A 15086-nucleotide genomic window follows, 5' to 3' on the forward strand; every position below is an offset into this window, starting at 1 on the left:
GTGCCCGCCCGACACACGGGGAGAGGAGGAAGGAGGAGGGGAGAGGATGCAAACATAAGGCTGATGTCGCGCGATATGTGAGACATGACGGAGGGCGCTCACACCTTCACACATGCGTCGCGGAGGCAGGCGAGACGACAGGCGAGAGACGGAGACGCGCGGCCATACGTGCGATGCTGGACTCCAAACACACATACCCATACAGAGCCCAGAAACGAACATGCAGGTCACGCCCGCCTCCGTAGACCGGCCAATCTGCCAGATCCTATGTCTTCCCCCGCTGCCGCCGCCCCTCTCCACCACCACTACACTACCACGTACACGGCCTCTGTGCATCTTGCCTTCTGTTTCAAAGGATTCAGGACTCATGCCCACGTGTGGGCCAACGCTCTTGGATGCGCCACTTCCTGATGAGCACGAAGTGCGTGCACCCGACATTAGCGTCTGTGCGCTCGCTGTGTGATCACACAATATTTTCCTGCTCGTGTCTTCTTGCATCATCGGCCGTCTGTAATACAACGCCCCAACGCTCCACATGCGCGCACCGGCTGCGCCACCCGTTCCGCCTCCTTCTTCCGCCCTGCCCTCCACCATCGCCCAGGGTGTGCGCGACGCACAGGTGCGGCCACCGCACGATCTTTGCGTGCGGGGTGCTCTCACTGCGCGCTGCGGAGGTCATCCCGCGCCTGCGCGGCCCCTGCCCGCGCCGTGAGCTCGCTCACGAGGTGAGCCTTGCAGCGGTATGTCAAGCAAGCCGCTCGCGAGCGGCTCGCGCCTGGCGCGTCCACGATCTCGACGGAGTCTGTCGACGCCTCAAGCAGCACCGGCTCACTCGCTGGTGGCTGTAGGGTAGGATCGCGAGTTTCAGCGTGCGCCAGCATGCGATACAGCGCCAGGGGGTCCTCATCGTCCGCATCTAGCTGGTGCTCCACTTCCTCCGCCGAGCTATCCACCGTGGTCACTGCATTTGCCGGCGCCGCAGACGCCATGGCCGCCATGCCCACGGCACGCACGGTGTCGCGGCTCGCAAAACACACGCACAAATCCTGCGCACGCGTCAGCGCGACGTTCAGGCGATGCCAGTCTGCCAGAAATCCGAGCCCGTAGCGACCGAGGCGTCGATTTGCGCTGCGCTCCTCCCTGGCAACACCGTCGCTATCATCGCTGTTGCGCTCCTTCTCCCCTTGCGCCGCGCGCCGCTGCAGCTGCGCCGCGCTCAGCGTCCGCACACAGCTCAGCAGGATGATCCGCTTCTCCTTCCCCTGGAAGCTGTCCACTGTCGCCACCTGCACACCACTGTGGCGCTCCTCCTGCGTGAGGGTCGACAGAATCGTCTCCCTCTGCGCAGTGTAGAAGGTGATGATGCCGACATGTGCAGCCATCTCGCGCACCGTCATCTTGAAGAACGCGCGCAGCTGCCGCATGCAGTCTACCACAGCGGTGGCCTCGCGGCGGTTGAGCAGCGACCGGCCGCGCCGCCGCTCCATCGGCGAGTCGCGCACGTCCACAAACACAAAGCGTGGGCATCGGCCGAGCTTCTGCGCGATGGTCGCCGGCGCGGCGGTTGGGCTGTCCGGCGCACGCGACCGCGCAAGCACACTTCGATCGGTGAGCAGCTTCGAGCCGTAGAAGTACTCGTTGGGGAAGGCGGCAATGTCGGGGTGCATGCGGTACTGCGTGCGCAGCAGAAAGGAGGGGTGGCCGCAGGCGAGCAAGCGCACCAGCAGACTGCGCCGCAGCCCGCAGCGGCTCGCCTCCCAAGAGAGCACGGTAGGCTGCAGCTGGCGGGAGTCGCCGACGAGCACGCTCTTGCTCTTGGCGAGAGCAACCGCCTGCAGCACGGCCGGCTCTGTTCCCTGCGACGCCTCGTCCACGATGACCACGTCGAAGGCGATTCCTTGCACCTGGCGGCCGATGTGGTGAAGCGAGCCAAGGGTGGAGAAGACAATGGCGGCGGACTCCAGCGTGTGCGTGCGAATTGCGCTGCGCACGGCTGCCCTCCCACTAGCTGTGCCGTTGCCGCCTGCATTGTGGCCTCTGGGGCTCGCAGAGTCCCGCGAGCCGCCGGCCCGCTCGCCACGCCTGAGACTCTCTGCAGTAGCCGGGGTGCCGCTCAGGTGCCGCTCGACAACGTCGTCGAAGAAGACGGGCTCCTGCAGCCGCAGCACTTCCCTGTCCACCCTATCTCGCACACCGATGCGCAGCAGTCCGCCGGCGAGCACCGCATGCGCAGGCGGTAGCGCACCACCGGGCGCAGCTCCCCGCAGCTGCTCGCGCAGCCGCACCACACGCAGCAGCGCCTCATCCACCCCACAGTTCGACGGCGCGCACACCAAGATACGCCGCGCCGTGCCCCACGTACGGCTGAGGTGGTGCAGCAGGTTTAGCGTCAGCAAACCGATGGTCTGCGTCTTGCCGGTGCCCGGTGGGCCCTCGATCACGAGCATCTCCGGTGCGCGCGGCACAGGCGCCCGTGTGCTCTGCTCCGCCACCCCGTCGTCCCAGCCAGGACACGCGGCGTACAGCACGGCCACGATGGCGCGAGCCTGCCAGTCGTTGAGCTGCTGCTGCAGGAGCAGGCGCGCGCGCAGCTGGTCGAGCAGCGGCACGGTGCAAGACGGGCCTGCGGTGGAGAGGAGCGAGTTGGCCCAGCCGCAGAAGGCCACACCGACAGGTGCCGTGCTGCGCGGGTCGTAGAGAGTTGCGGCGAAGCGGGTACGGTCGATCTTGTGCAGTGCCTCCAGCTCCATCAGCGAGGCGTTGACAGAGGTGAGCTTCGTGACGTAGAAGGTTGGCGACGATGTCGTGTCGTACGCCATGCGAAATACGTGAGAGAAGCGCAGCGAGGGAGGTCCGTGCCCGCCTGATGATTGCTCCACCACCGATGGAGTTGCGCAGAGGTGTGCCGCACGCCCCCCTGGCGACAGCGACTGCACTTCGCACACCTGCACAGCGCAGCCGAGGGTGCGCCAACTACGCGGCAGAGTGTCGAGCATCTCGAGGACGCGATGCTCAAGCTCGGCAACGGGGCAGTCGGAGAGAGGGCGCCGCAGCTCGCGCTCGGCCCACTTGGCCAAAATTGTTTGCAGAGGCAGCAGTACCGCGACGACGTCGCCTTCTGAGAAGGCGGCAGAGAGCCCCTGCTGCGCGGCCGCCACCACCACCGCATGAACAGACTTGGGGTGCATGGTCGTCGACGTTGTTGAGCTTCTCTGCGCACTCGAATGGGTGTCTTGCGCCCGTTGCTGCTGCCGCTGCAGATACACGTCGACAGCGGGGTTGGCGCACGCTCGCACATCAAAGTGCAGAGTTTGCGGACCCGGCATGGCCTCGCCGCTGTGCCCGCGTGACGCCGCGCAGCTGCTCTGCACCGCCACACACGCCGGCGGGATGCCTGGATGCAGCGGCAGCAGACTGTTCCACAGGCCATTCACGGGAGACGGCGATGCCCCTTCGCCCGCTGTCACTGGTGCCGTCGCGGCTGAGTGACGGTAGTAATGCGACGAGTTCGTGTCGCGTCCGTCGTGTCCCTTACACACATCGTCCAGAAAGTCTTCGTAGTTGCGAATGATGTCGTAGCGCAGCTCCAACGCAATGTGCGGCGCGAAGCGCACCGCGTACTCGCTCGCTGCGTCGCCGAAGGGCATCGTGGCAGACGCGTTGAGCGATGCACCACCAGCGGAGGCGGCGGACCCGTCAAATGAGACCCGCCGAAACCCATCGGACGCAGACACGAACACCTCTGGCAGCACAGGGACTTCAGGAGCCATGCACTGCGACGCAGGGCCAACGATGTCGTGGACGAGTGGCGGCTGCAGGTGAAGGAGATTCGTGCTGATGGCCACTCGGCGCAGGCGCTCTTGCAGCTGGCGCAGCTGTTCGGCGTGATGGACCCGGTGCGTGTTGCGGGCATTGATTTCCTGCAGCTTGTGCTGCAGCCGCGTCGGAGCTGCCCGCGCCGTGGTGGACGCCGTCGTCGACGGGGACGTCTTCGGCGCCTTGGCAAGCGGCGCCGGCGCGGATGCGGGTGATGGTGGTGTGACCGCGCATGGCGAAGCAGGACGTGCAAAGCTGCCGAGCAGCTGCACCGTGGATGCGGCGACCATCACGTCTTCCTCGTCGCTGTCCACGTTCAGCGCAATCATCGCAGATGAGCCGTTGTCAGCCGGCCGCGGTGGCACGCTCTTGGGACTGCGCATGTCTGCGCCATCGACGGGCGGCGTACGCTCCCGCTTCACCGCTAAGTGAGCGAGGGATAGGTCCGGGAAGAGTTGCTGCTGCCGCAGATCACGGCGTGTCGCTGCAACGGCAGAGCTGCCGTGGTCGCTGTGATGAGATACCGTGGTGGTCGGTTTGCGCATGGGGAGACTGACTACACCGCCGTCACTGCCGCTCTGCGACACCTCCGACGCCGCGGTGGACCGCTTGACGGCCCGCTGCTGGCCCAACTCCGCCGTCCGCTTCGCCTCGTTCGCGTGCCGCAAGCGCTCCGCCGCGACGGCCGCCTGCGCCGCCTCCACCTCCTCTCGCCGCAGCGTAGCCTCCTCGAGCTCGAATTGACGGAAGCGGCGCTCCTGCTCTGCCAGACACTCGTTGATCGTCTGTGTAGCCTGCTCGGTGCAGCGGCGCAGCCACATGGCGCCATTCCGAGTAAGGCACTTCTGCACGTCAGGGCTGCGTGCGCACAGCTGCACCAGCAGCGGCTGGACCTGCTGCTGAAACTGCACATCGCGCGCAGCCACGGCCGGCGGTAGAGCGTCGCTGATACGCAGCAGCACGCTGGCAAGGCTTGCCTGCGGGTACTGCTCCGCCTTGCGAAGCACGTGGATCAAGAGCCGTTGAACAACACTGTGGCGGTGCTGCGCCGACTCCGCCCCCTTGTCTCGCAGTTGATGCTCGCCCTTCTTCTCTATAGCGCCGCACTGGCCCTCCGCTGCCTCCTCGACTGGCGGATGGGTGCTGCCCACCGCGTGCGTGGCTGCTTCGCTGAGGGCCAGCATGGGGGCCGTGGGAAGAGCGAGAATAACCTGCTCAGCAAGCGCGCGACGCTGCTCCACGTCCAGCGTCACCACGTCCGCCAGCAGCGCCGCCATCCACCACCCGCACTGCACTTCCCACTCGCTCATCTGGTCAAAGTGGCACGCGCACAGGAGCACCAGCCATCGGTGCCCCTGTGCGCGTGCCGTGCTCGTGACGACAGCGTCGTTCATGTCCCACGCCGCATAGGCGCCATCACCAGCAGCAGCAGCCGCGGCGGCTGTGGAGGCCGTAGAGGGAGGCGGTGGATAGAGGCGCAGCTCCGGCTGCGTAACCACGACGCGTCTCCACACCCACATGGCCGCCTCGGTCGACAGCGTGCGGGAGACGGAGCTCGTGACGCCGACGCAGAACACAGCGGTGAGCCGCTCAGCGAGCTTGCCAGCCTCCGCGTCTTCGGCAGCGGCAACACGCAGGGCGAAGAGAAGGCGCAGAAGCGGCCTTTCCTGCGTCAACGCCCGAGACGCTGCTGCTGCGGCTGCCGAGGCGTAGGCTGCCTCCGTCGGCGCAGAGGGTAGCCTCAGCCACACCCGCTTCAGCAGTTCCTGCTGCTCTTGAAGCGTGCCTGCCAAGGTGCGCAGGCAGCGCTGCACAACCCACTGAAAGGGTGGCGGCGCGCGCGACATGACCTTTGCTGGGGACATGAAGAGCCACTGTGGGCACGGCATCGCGTCCTCCTCCGCCAGAACCGTCAGCGCCCCGCAGAGACTCGCCACAACTTCCGAGAGGGGAAGAGGGCCGCCACTGATGGCGCTGCCTGCGTGACCGCCGCAGTCTGCCGGAGAGACGGCGCCGCTCTTGCACACCTGCACAATGAGCGTTGGCAGCGTGAGCCACAAACGCTGAAGGCACACGCTCGGGACACCGAGCGTGCCGGCTGGCGCAGTGCCACCCCTCCCCTGGGCCGCAGCACCCGCCGCGAACGCGTGCACATCCGCGTGAAAGAGAAGACGATGCAGGCGCAACGCGTGTGTGCTGCGGGTGTGCACGATGCCGCCAATCGCCAGCGTGAGGAGTTGCGACTCATGCGCCACCAGTGTGTCGTGCAGGTAAGTGCTACGCACGAGGCGTGGAAGCGCTGTGGCGAGGCTGTCGAGCAGCATAGAGACACCGTACACGGCCTTGTCGAGCACTGCTATGGCGCTATCCGTGCCGTCCGACGCAGTCGCCGCGCCCCCGGCACTCGGCTTTGCCTTCGCAGCCACCATCGCCTTCGCCCACTGGAACTGTTGCGCCGCATTCTTCAACAGCGGCCGCAGCAACCAACCAGCGCATCTCTCCGGCACCCACACCAGCGTTCCTGTGCCGACATCGTCTTGCCCAGTCGCCTTCGTTGTGCCACTGCCCTGGTGCTCAGGCGCAGCCGTGCCGGTATGGTCCGCAGAGGATGGCGCAGACGCGTTGGGACCATCGGCCAGCAGGGGTGCTGCTGCCCGCGGCGTCGGCGGCTCGAGCGCTGCCGCGAACATCCAGAGCCACTCCAGCCGCGCTCTGCGCCACGCCTCCTCCTCCTTGCTGCTCGCAAGACCGCTGGCGTTGTCCAGGAGACAGTGCACGAGGACCTTAGCGAGCGCCTTACGTATGGCAGTCGCTGCCACCGCATTCGCCCGTGGCATGCGCGGATTACTGGAAAGAAGAGTGTTTAGAGGGCCCAGCAGCTGCGTCATGGCCGCCTGCGATGCACAGAACAGATCCCCGCGTGCGGAGGAGCTCCGCAGGTGTCGATGCTGTTGATCTCGCCACGCCTCGAGTAGCGCGCGATGGATGCCTTGATGCAGTCCTTGCAGTCCGTAGAGCACGAGGCTGCCTCCGAGCAGCAGGACTGTTGCACGGCACTTGCCCAGTAGGATAGGCATCGATGTGGCAGATGCGCGGTCGACAGTTGCGGTCGATGTCATCGTCAGGGCTTCCACCGCCTTCCCAAAGTGCATGTCCCAGGCGGTGAGCACCGTGAGCAGGTGGAAGATGCCGTCGACGACGGTGTGAATGCGGTCCTGCATCACGTACTTGACCGCGTCCACGTGCCGCTCCGGGGCCGCGCTTGCAGTCCACGACGGATGTTCGTGGAGGCTGATAAAGGAAACCTGAGCCGGTAGCACCGACACGTGCTTCAGCGTGCACAGCAGCCGCAGCGAAAAGGAGAGAAGAGTTGCGAGCGCACGCTCGCCGCCGTCGCTGCTCGACTCGCCCGGCGCTGACGCCTCGTGCTGCGGCGCGGTGCACGTCATCAAGCGAAGCAGCACATCTCGCGCCCAAACGCGCACGACGCGCAGTGGATGAAACAGAAGCAAGACGAGCGTACCGCGGTAGCCCTCAATCGGCTGCATCACGTATCCGCTCGTAGACGACTCCGCGAGAACTGCAGGCGGCAGCGTCCATGGAAGCGGCGCTGTCAGGCCGCGCGCGTCTGCCTTCGCTGTGGTGGTGCTGTCCGTCGCTGTCCCCGCCTTGTATGCGCGGCGGAACTGCATCACCCAGTCAGAACTGCACGCAGCAAGCAACGCGTGTTGGTAGGCGTGAGAGACGAGAGCTGAAGATGGCAGCCGCGGTGCCGGTCCAGCGGCGTGCGATAGTCCCGAGGCGAGCCACTTGCTGTGGCGCAGCAGTTGCGCAGCCACGTCCAGTAGCTGCGGAGGACGTGCAGGGGTATCCTCAATTATAGGAGTGAGCTCTGGCACCTTGGTGGAAGTCAGCGACGAGCCAGGCTCAGCGGCTTCTTCGGGACGCGGAGGCGACGCGGCCCCCTGCTGCCGTCCTTGTACGGGCGGGGCCGCCACGGCGGTGGGCAGACTCACCAGCATCGCGTTCAGCATGGCTACTGGCTGCACCGACAGCGACGCGCATGCGCTGTCTGTTGCGTTCATGGAGAAGGTCCCTGTAGCGATTCCTGCGCCATGCAGCGCCGCTTCTGTCCCGCTGCTGACACCGCTTGGTAAGATGGCCATCCACTGTGTCACATACTGCAGCAGTGCGTTCATACAGGCCTCCCGCGAGTGCTCGTCAATGCCGGGCGACGAAGTCGCGTTCGTCGACAGTGTGGAGGAGGGAGGCTGGGGTGGGACGGGCAGGGAGGCGTTCGATTCCCCAGTGAGAGGAATCCACTGCGGCCAGTGGCTGGGGTCGGCGCACCTCTTTCCGTGCAAGCTATACGCATTCATGATTGTCGCCGCCGCTGCGTTCCGTTACGTTGGTGTCGCGGCGACGAGGGTCCGTCTGTGAGCGTGCGCCAGTAAGCGGACAGGAGTCAGGGACGGGGAGGGGGGAAGGGGCGTGCGTACGCCTGCGACAGCCATCCCCCACCACCCGGCAAAACAAAACAAAGAACTCTGCGGGGGCGGCGAAGAAGACGGGTGAGAGGAGAGGAATGGCGAGGGGCGTGGCGCGGAGGAGACGCAGAGATGGAGAGACGGCGCCCCCCATACGCGCTTCGACGAGGCTCTACCGCATCCGCTTCGACAGTCTCCCGGACGAGCGCGGGGAAGCCTGACAACTACGCACGCACGTGCGTGGCTACCAGAGGGCAGACCCATGTAAGAGTGAGAGAGGGGGTGCGGCGAGGAGCGCACATATACACACATGTGCATGCTTGTATGCTGTCTGGTTCTTCGTTTCTGTAGCGGTGACGGTGGGCGAGACCGAGCGGGGGGGGCCGTCCCCCACGCCATCTGCTGACGGATGCCGTTGAAGGGAGGGCCTCGCACACGCATCAGCACACATCCGCCATTAGAGAGAGGCGAAGGGATTACACAGAGACACGTACTCGCACACGCGCAGAATGCGGCGGACGCATCCGTTCAAGACGTGGGCGGCAGACCTCGCGCGCAACGTTCACTTCTTCACCCGCTGCATCTCCTCACTCGAAACAAGGTAAGCCGCTGATGCTGATGCAACTGCAGCATGCGATACAGCGCCAGGGGGTCCTCATCGTCCGCATCTAGCTGGTGCTCCACTTCCTCCGCCGAGCTATCCACCGTGGTCACTGCATTTGCCGGCGCCGCAGACGCCATGGCCACCATGCCCACGGCACGCACGGTGTCGCGGCTCGCAAAACACACGCACAAATCCTGCGCACGCGTCAGCGCGACGTTCAGGCGATGCCAGTCTGCCAGAAATCCGAGCCCGTAGCGACCGAGGCGTCGATTTGCGCTGCGCTCCTCCCTGGCAACACCGTCGCTATCATCGCTGTTGCGCTCCTTCTCCCCTTGCTACAGGCACGGCCGCCTGCATTGTGGCCTCTGGGGCTCGCAGAGTCCCGCGAGCCGCCGGCCCGCTCGCCACGCCTGAGACTCTCTGCAGTAGCCGGGGTGCCGCTCAGGTGCCGCTCGACAACGTCGTCGAAGAAGACGGGCTCCTGCAGCCGCAGCACTTCCCTGTCCACCCTATCTCGCACACCGATGCGCAGCAGTCCGCCGGCGAGCACCGCATGCGCAGGCGGTAGCGCACCACCGGGCGCAGCTCCCCGCAGCTGCTCGCGCAGCCGCACCACACGCAGCAGCGCCTCATCCACCCCACAGTTCGACGGCGCACGTCGTTGGGTGAGTGCGCGACGGTATGTTCCGCTGTGCTCCTCATCGCGTCTCCCCCTCTGGTGACGGGAGGGCACACATACGCACACCTCTCAGAGCGTGGTGTCTCAGGGCCCTGTGCGACTCTCCCCGCCCCCCACTCTCTGTGTTAGGGAGGCCAAATACCCCCCCTCTTCTACCTCTGCCAATGCAGAACCCACCTCTGGCGGTGCGTCGGGACGGCCGACGACAGTGAACACGTCTGCGCCATCCATACGATGGGCAACACGTGTCAGGGTGACTCGAGCGTATGCCTCACACGGCCCACTGATGTGTGGGGAGGAGCCTGTGTGCCACCCCGAGGGAGAGGGGAGGGGGGATGCACCAGGCGTGGCGACCGGCATGATTGGGGGGCGGCTGTGTGGGGTGGGGGAGTAGAGCTTGAGACAGGGTCGGTCGTGGGGCGTGGTGTGGCGCTCAGCGCGTGCTGCGCCGCAGAGAAATAAACACGCGCACACACACACATGTTAAAGAGCAAACAACAGCCGTAAATGGGGCTTGCGAAAGGCGGAGGGGGAGGGGGTGTTGAGGGCACGGGCAGGGAAACGACGGCGAAGGGGCCGGGACGGACGCTTGTCAGGGAGGGGTGGGCGAAGAGTGATTCAGGAACAACCACAACCGGCATGAGATAGGGCAAGCATGTACACCAAAGGCAGCACATCATGAGAGAAGGGGAACGCCCGCTCCCCTTCCTCCTCTTGTTGTGTTGCCGGTCTTCTACACGAGCAGAGGTGGGGCGATTCAACGTGGTGGACGGAGGGAGGGCGCGTTGCGGTGTGCAGCGTCGGCGGCAAAAGAGCTGAGGACCGGTTGGACACATTTGTGGCCTCTTGCACTCGAGAGAAAGGCAGTTATTATGTTAAACCCGACTCGGCACGTACACACGCACGGGCACAGAAGACGCCACAACTGCGCCGCCATGAAAGCTGGCCCCTAGCCGACGCTTCAATGAGGTGAGAAGGTGGCATGTGCCGCTGAAGTTGGTGTGACGTCCAGCATCTTGTCTACAGCGCTAGCGTGGATGCGGAAGGCCGGGGTGATCCATGCGCCGCAGGAGCACTGCGACCCTGCCCACGACTGCATCCCGAGCTTCGCACGGCAGCGGGGGTTGCGGCAGTAGATTGTGTCCGGCTGCACCACGGCTCCGCTCGAGTTCGCCTCGCGCATGTCTTCGGCCACCCACGGCGTCTGGTCAGGGTCCAGGAAGAGGCTGGTGCAGAGTTCCGCGGCAGATAACGGTCCTGATGACACATCGCCGAGTGCGCCGTCGCTCTGCAGCGGACCGCCACGTCGGAACTTGAAGGTCTTATTCGCCCCCTCCTGCGGGTCGTGCGGGAGCACCTCCGCGGCGTCGAAGAGGCGCACGCGACAGTGCCGGCACGCGTAGTAGTACGCGCGTACGTCGGAACCTGTCTTGCTCGCGTCTGGCAGCACGTGAACGTCGTCCACATTGCCGGCGGCCGCCAACTCGACCGCGCGCGCACCACTCTCCGGCTCCATCGTGCTCCTGTGTCGCCGATCCGGCTACGCAAGGCGGTTGGGTGGGCGAGGCAAGGAACTACGGGGTGGGGTGGGTGGGTGGTGGAGGAGGGGGGAAGGTACAACGGGAGGAACGGTGGTGATGCGCCGAACACTCTCGGCGGTCGTGCTGCACCTTCTGTTGAGCTGAGGTGGCGCCCCTCCTGTAAGGCGGTGATGGAGCTGCTCGTTTCCTGCAAAGGCGTGCACGCGTGTCCGCGGTGAAGTGCACAGGAGCGCACGACACACGTGCCTGCCATTCATCCGTGCGCAAAGGCGAGAGAGGCGAGACGGGGGAAGGTGTCAGGACGAGTAGAAGAGATGGGGAGCCGTGAGGCGGGTGCACACACGCACACGCACACGCGCACGCGCACCGATGCCGCCATCCAGTCGAGAGAGGGAGGGAGCGATGTGTGGATGTTGGTGCGCCTATGGAGGTACATGTATTAGGGCTGTGTGCGGCGCAGCGAGATGGCCCGCCACTGCCGTGGACAGAGATGAAAAAAGGTCCGCGTCACTTCTGCCTGCGTCTGTGAAGGGCGGCCCTGCCGTACGCGCGCGACAGAATCGGCAGCCATCAAACCACACAGGACAACCTCTAGGCGCGCGCAATGACAGGCGCTGCGTAAAGGGGTGTGTGCGGGGAGGAGGCAGTCCGTGGGTACTTGGGTACACTCGTGTGCTTCAATCAGACGCCCCTCTTCGTGCGTGCTGCCGGCGTTCCCTGCTGTCTCCTGCGCTGCTCTTGCCTCGCGTCGGCCTTCCATTGTCTCGCCCCTGCCGTCCTGTCCCGTCGCGTTACTGGCGCTGCCGCTCCTCCATGGCCTCGAGAAACTGAAGAAATTCCTGCGTGATGTGCGTCACTTGCGCCACAACTTTGAGCTGCTCGCGCGAGATGCGCAGCGAGCCCTGCGCCGCCCCAGACGCCCCTCGCGCAGCTGCCGCGCTGGCCGGGACTGACGAGGGGGTTGCCGTGGTACAGCACAGTGAGGCGAGCTGCGGCCACTGCACGAGAAAACGCACAAAGTACAGATAATGAAGGTCGCCCGCAATAGTGTCGCCGGCGTCGGCAGGCGCCGGGGCCGTCCGGCCTGCATCGCGACAGCTGTCCAAGGCACGCAGCGCGGCCCACTCCTGGAGCTCGGCAGACTCGGTTTCGTACAGTAGAAGGTGCGCCGCGGTGCTCTGGTACTTCTCTGCCACCACCGCGAGCACGGAGAGATATAACTGCTCCTCTCGCGCAGAGTAGGCAAACGTGTCGGCAAAGTCCGTGCCACTGCGCTGCGCTGCGAAGAATTTGACTACGGACTCGCGCAGAAGCTTAAGCACGTGACTCGCGCTACAGGAGGCGTCGATGTTCACCATCGCCGTCGATGTTGTCGCCGCCTCTGCGCCACCAGCCGCAGCTGAAGAATCGGAAGAGGCTTTGACGTCAGCGGGGGAGACCGCAGGCGGGTACAGCTCGTCGCGCAACACGGACACGCCGACTCGTCGCAGAGGCAGTCGTGTGTGGCGCACGTGGTCCATGGTCAGCCTACGCCGCAGCAGCGGCGGGATCGTCAAGCTCGGCTGGAGAGGGGTGGGGCAGACCTGCGGCGTTGCCTCTGCTACGACCTGCACCCGAGAGACTGGGACAGGGGCGCGAAGACGGCCGCCAGAGGCGGCGACACGCTCATCCACGCGCTCGCGTTTGCGTGAACCAGCTGCCGCCGCGCTGCCGCCGATGCCTCCACTGGTTACCGTGACCGTGTCGGCCGCGGCTGTCGGGCTCGCCTGCCCGGAGCGGTCAGCGTCATCACCGCCCGCAGAACCGCTTGCCGTAGCTAACGGAGCGGAGGTCGATGCGTTGCCTTTACTCTCGTACACTTCCGCACCCATCGTCGTGCCGCGCAGAAAAGCGGCGTGGCGGAGAACGAAGTCGTCCACGCGGCGGTGCGCAAAAGCCTGAAAGGAGCGCGCGAGCGTCACCCACGACTCCACCTTCACATTGAAGGTGATGCAGTTGCGCACGAGCAGCTCAATGTCCTCACGGAGCCTCGTTAAGGACGCGGCAACGGTGTCGCCGTAGACAGTGGCGGAGCCACTTGTGTAGTACCCCTCCTTCGCGCGCTGGCGCATGAGGATGAGGTTCATGGGGCGTGGGCAAATCTTTCGATAGCTATCGCGCAGGTCCGGGTACGCCTCCGCCACGTCTACGGAGAAGGCGCCGCCGTCTTCGCGTCTATTCAGCGAATCCACCAGCTGCACCATCTCCCGCGTACTCGGGGGCGCCGCCGCTGCGGTCTTGTGCGCCGCCGACGTGCCAGCGCTTCCCTTCTTTGGCGCGGTACCATCCGCCGACGCGTGCTCTTGCGACGCGCTCGCCCTCGGCAAACGCAGACGCGACACGCGGCACCCGCCGTTGTGCTCCAAGACAAAGGCATCGATCTGCTCGAGCGCGTAGCGCTCAAACTTCGCCGCTGTCTCCGCGTACGCGCTCGTGGGGCCGTTATATGCGACGCAGTTCGACGCCATCAGGGCAATGTCGGCCTTGAGCCCTTCCAGACGCAAATCGTAGCTGTAGGCTCCCTCCAGTGCCTTCTGCGCGGCGGTCGCGAGATCGCAGCGTCGTGGGCAGACCTTCGTGTACGACTCCGCCAAGTACGGGTACGTCTCCAGGACGTCTACAGCGAAGATGTGGTGGTCCTCGGCCCGGTCGAGCGAGCGAACGAGGGCGGCGACGTCCGCCTCGTTGTACAGCTTCGGCGTCGCCGACATGATGCGTGCAGCGGTAGAGCACCAGGAAAGCGGCACAGACCACCACGAGCTCTGGGGATGGGAGGGCGCGGTACTCCGACGGAAACGCTCGCCACGGCAACGAGGCGGCGGTGCACCGCCACACGCATGCAGGTCGCGACGACTACACAGACAGACGCGAGGAGGCTCACCTTTGCTTTTGGGAGGAAGAGGAGGGCACAGAGGGGCGAGTCGTCCGCAAAATGTGTGCGCTTGCAGGCGTAGGGGCTTCGGAAAGGACGGAGAGCGTTGGCGCGTGCTTGGATGGGCGCCTCCGGGTCAATCACGCTCAAGCACGTTCACGGCTACTCTTCGGGAGGGCGTGGGGATGCGCGTATGCAGATGTGTTGAGGTGCGTGTCAGTGGATTGGAGGAAAGGGAGGGAGGCAAGGAAGACACGCGGTTGACCGTGCCATCCGTCACAACAGACGTGAGGGTTGCCATGAGCGTAGAGCGTGAGAGGCGGAGAGCGCGAGAGAAGGAGCCCCTTTCAGAGGAAAAGAAGGGAGGAGGCAGTCCACTGAGAGCCGAGCTGCCTTCACCGCGTTGGACAGGCAGCCGCGTCAGACACACACGCACACACATGCTGACAGATGTAATACTTCCCTGCTGTGAAATAGAAATGCGTGCATGCGCTTGTCTGCCTGTGTGTGCGCCGAAGAAGTTTGGCCCGGCACAGCGTTTCCGTGTTCGTACACCGACTCACCCATCCACTCCCGCTGGCTTGTATATATGTGCGCTGTGTGTTTCATCTCCGCACCCTCTTGCGCCGCCCCGTCCTTCGGTTGCCGCCCACTTCTCTTGGATGAAATAAGGTTGTGCATACATCGCGCTTCCGCGCGCGTCGCCCAGTGCCATCCTACTAACCGCAGCGCGCAGTCGGGCGCTTTTCTGCGGCCGCGGTGATGGTGGTGGTAGTGGGGCGCGTCTGTTGTTGACGGCTGCGGAAGAGCTGCGAAGGAAGAGAAGGGAGGTGATGCCACATTTTCAGTGACAGTACACATCGTGGGCGCATGCGCGCATGCGCACTTGCGCGTTCCTTGGGGAGGGAGTGAGGTGGGCGGGCGAGCGTCGAGAGTGAGCGAAGGATGCGATGCGCAGGAAAGGGGTCTGCGCAAGAGGACGGAAAACAGAGGAAGACACACACACACACACACACACGCACAATCATCATGAGTGCATACGCATCAA

At 65.1% G+C, this 15086-nt stretch overlaps 3 protein-coding genes across 3 annotated transcripts; all 3 read right to left on the reverse strand.

Annotated features, from left to right (window-relative positions):
• Positions 1-656: 656 nt before the first annotated feature.
• LINJ_09_1300 (conserved hypothetical protein) lies at positions 657-8195 on the reverse strand (the record flags this gene model as incomplete). Its single annotated transcript, XM_001463550.1, has 1 exon — positions 657-8195. The coding sequence occupies one exon, from the start codon at positions 8193-8195 to the stop codon at positions 657-659; it is 7539 nt and encodes a 2512-aa protein (XP_001463587.1).
• Positions 8196-10547: 2352 nt separating this feature from the next.
• LINJ_09_1310 (conserved hypothetical protein) lies at positions 10548-11102 on the reverse strand (the record flags this gene model as incomplete). The annotated part of the gene is made up of 1 exon (XM_001463551.1): positions 10548-11102. The coding sequence occupies one exon, from the start codon at positions 11100-11102 to the stop codon at positions 10548-10550; it is 555 nt and encodes a 184-aa protein (XP_001463588.1).
• Positions 11103-11918: 816 nt separating this feature from the next.
• LINJ_09_1320 (conserved hypothetical protein) lies at positions 11919-13877 on the reverse strand (the record flags this gene model as incomplete). Its single annotated transcript, XM_001463552.1, has 1 exon — positions 11919-13877. The coding sequence occupies one exon, from the start codon at positions 13875-13877 to the stop codon at positions 11919-11921; it is 1959 nt and encodes a 652-aa protein (XP_001463589.1).
• Between the last annotated feature and the right edge of the window lie 1209 nt (positions 13878-15086).

Source organism: Leishmania infantum, chromosome 9, assembly GCF_000002875.2.
Source record: "Leishmania infantum JPCM5 genome chromosome 9".
Lineage (NCBI taxonomy): Eukaryota > Euglenozoa > Kinetoplastea > Trypanosomatida > Trypanosomatidae > Leishmania > Leishmania infantum.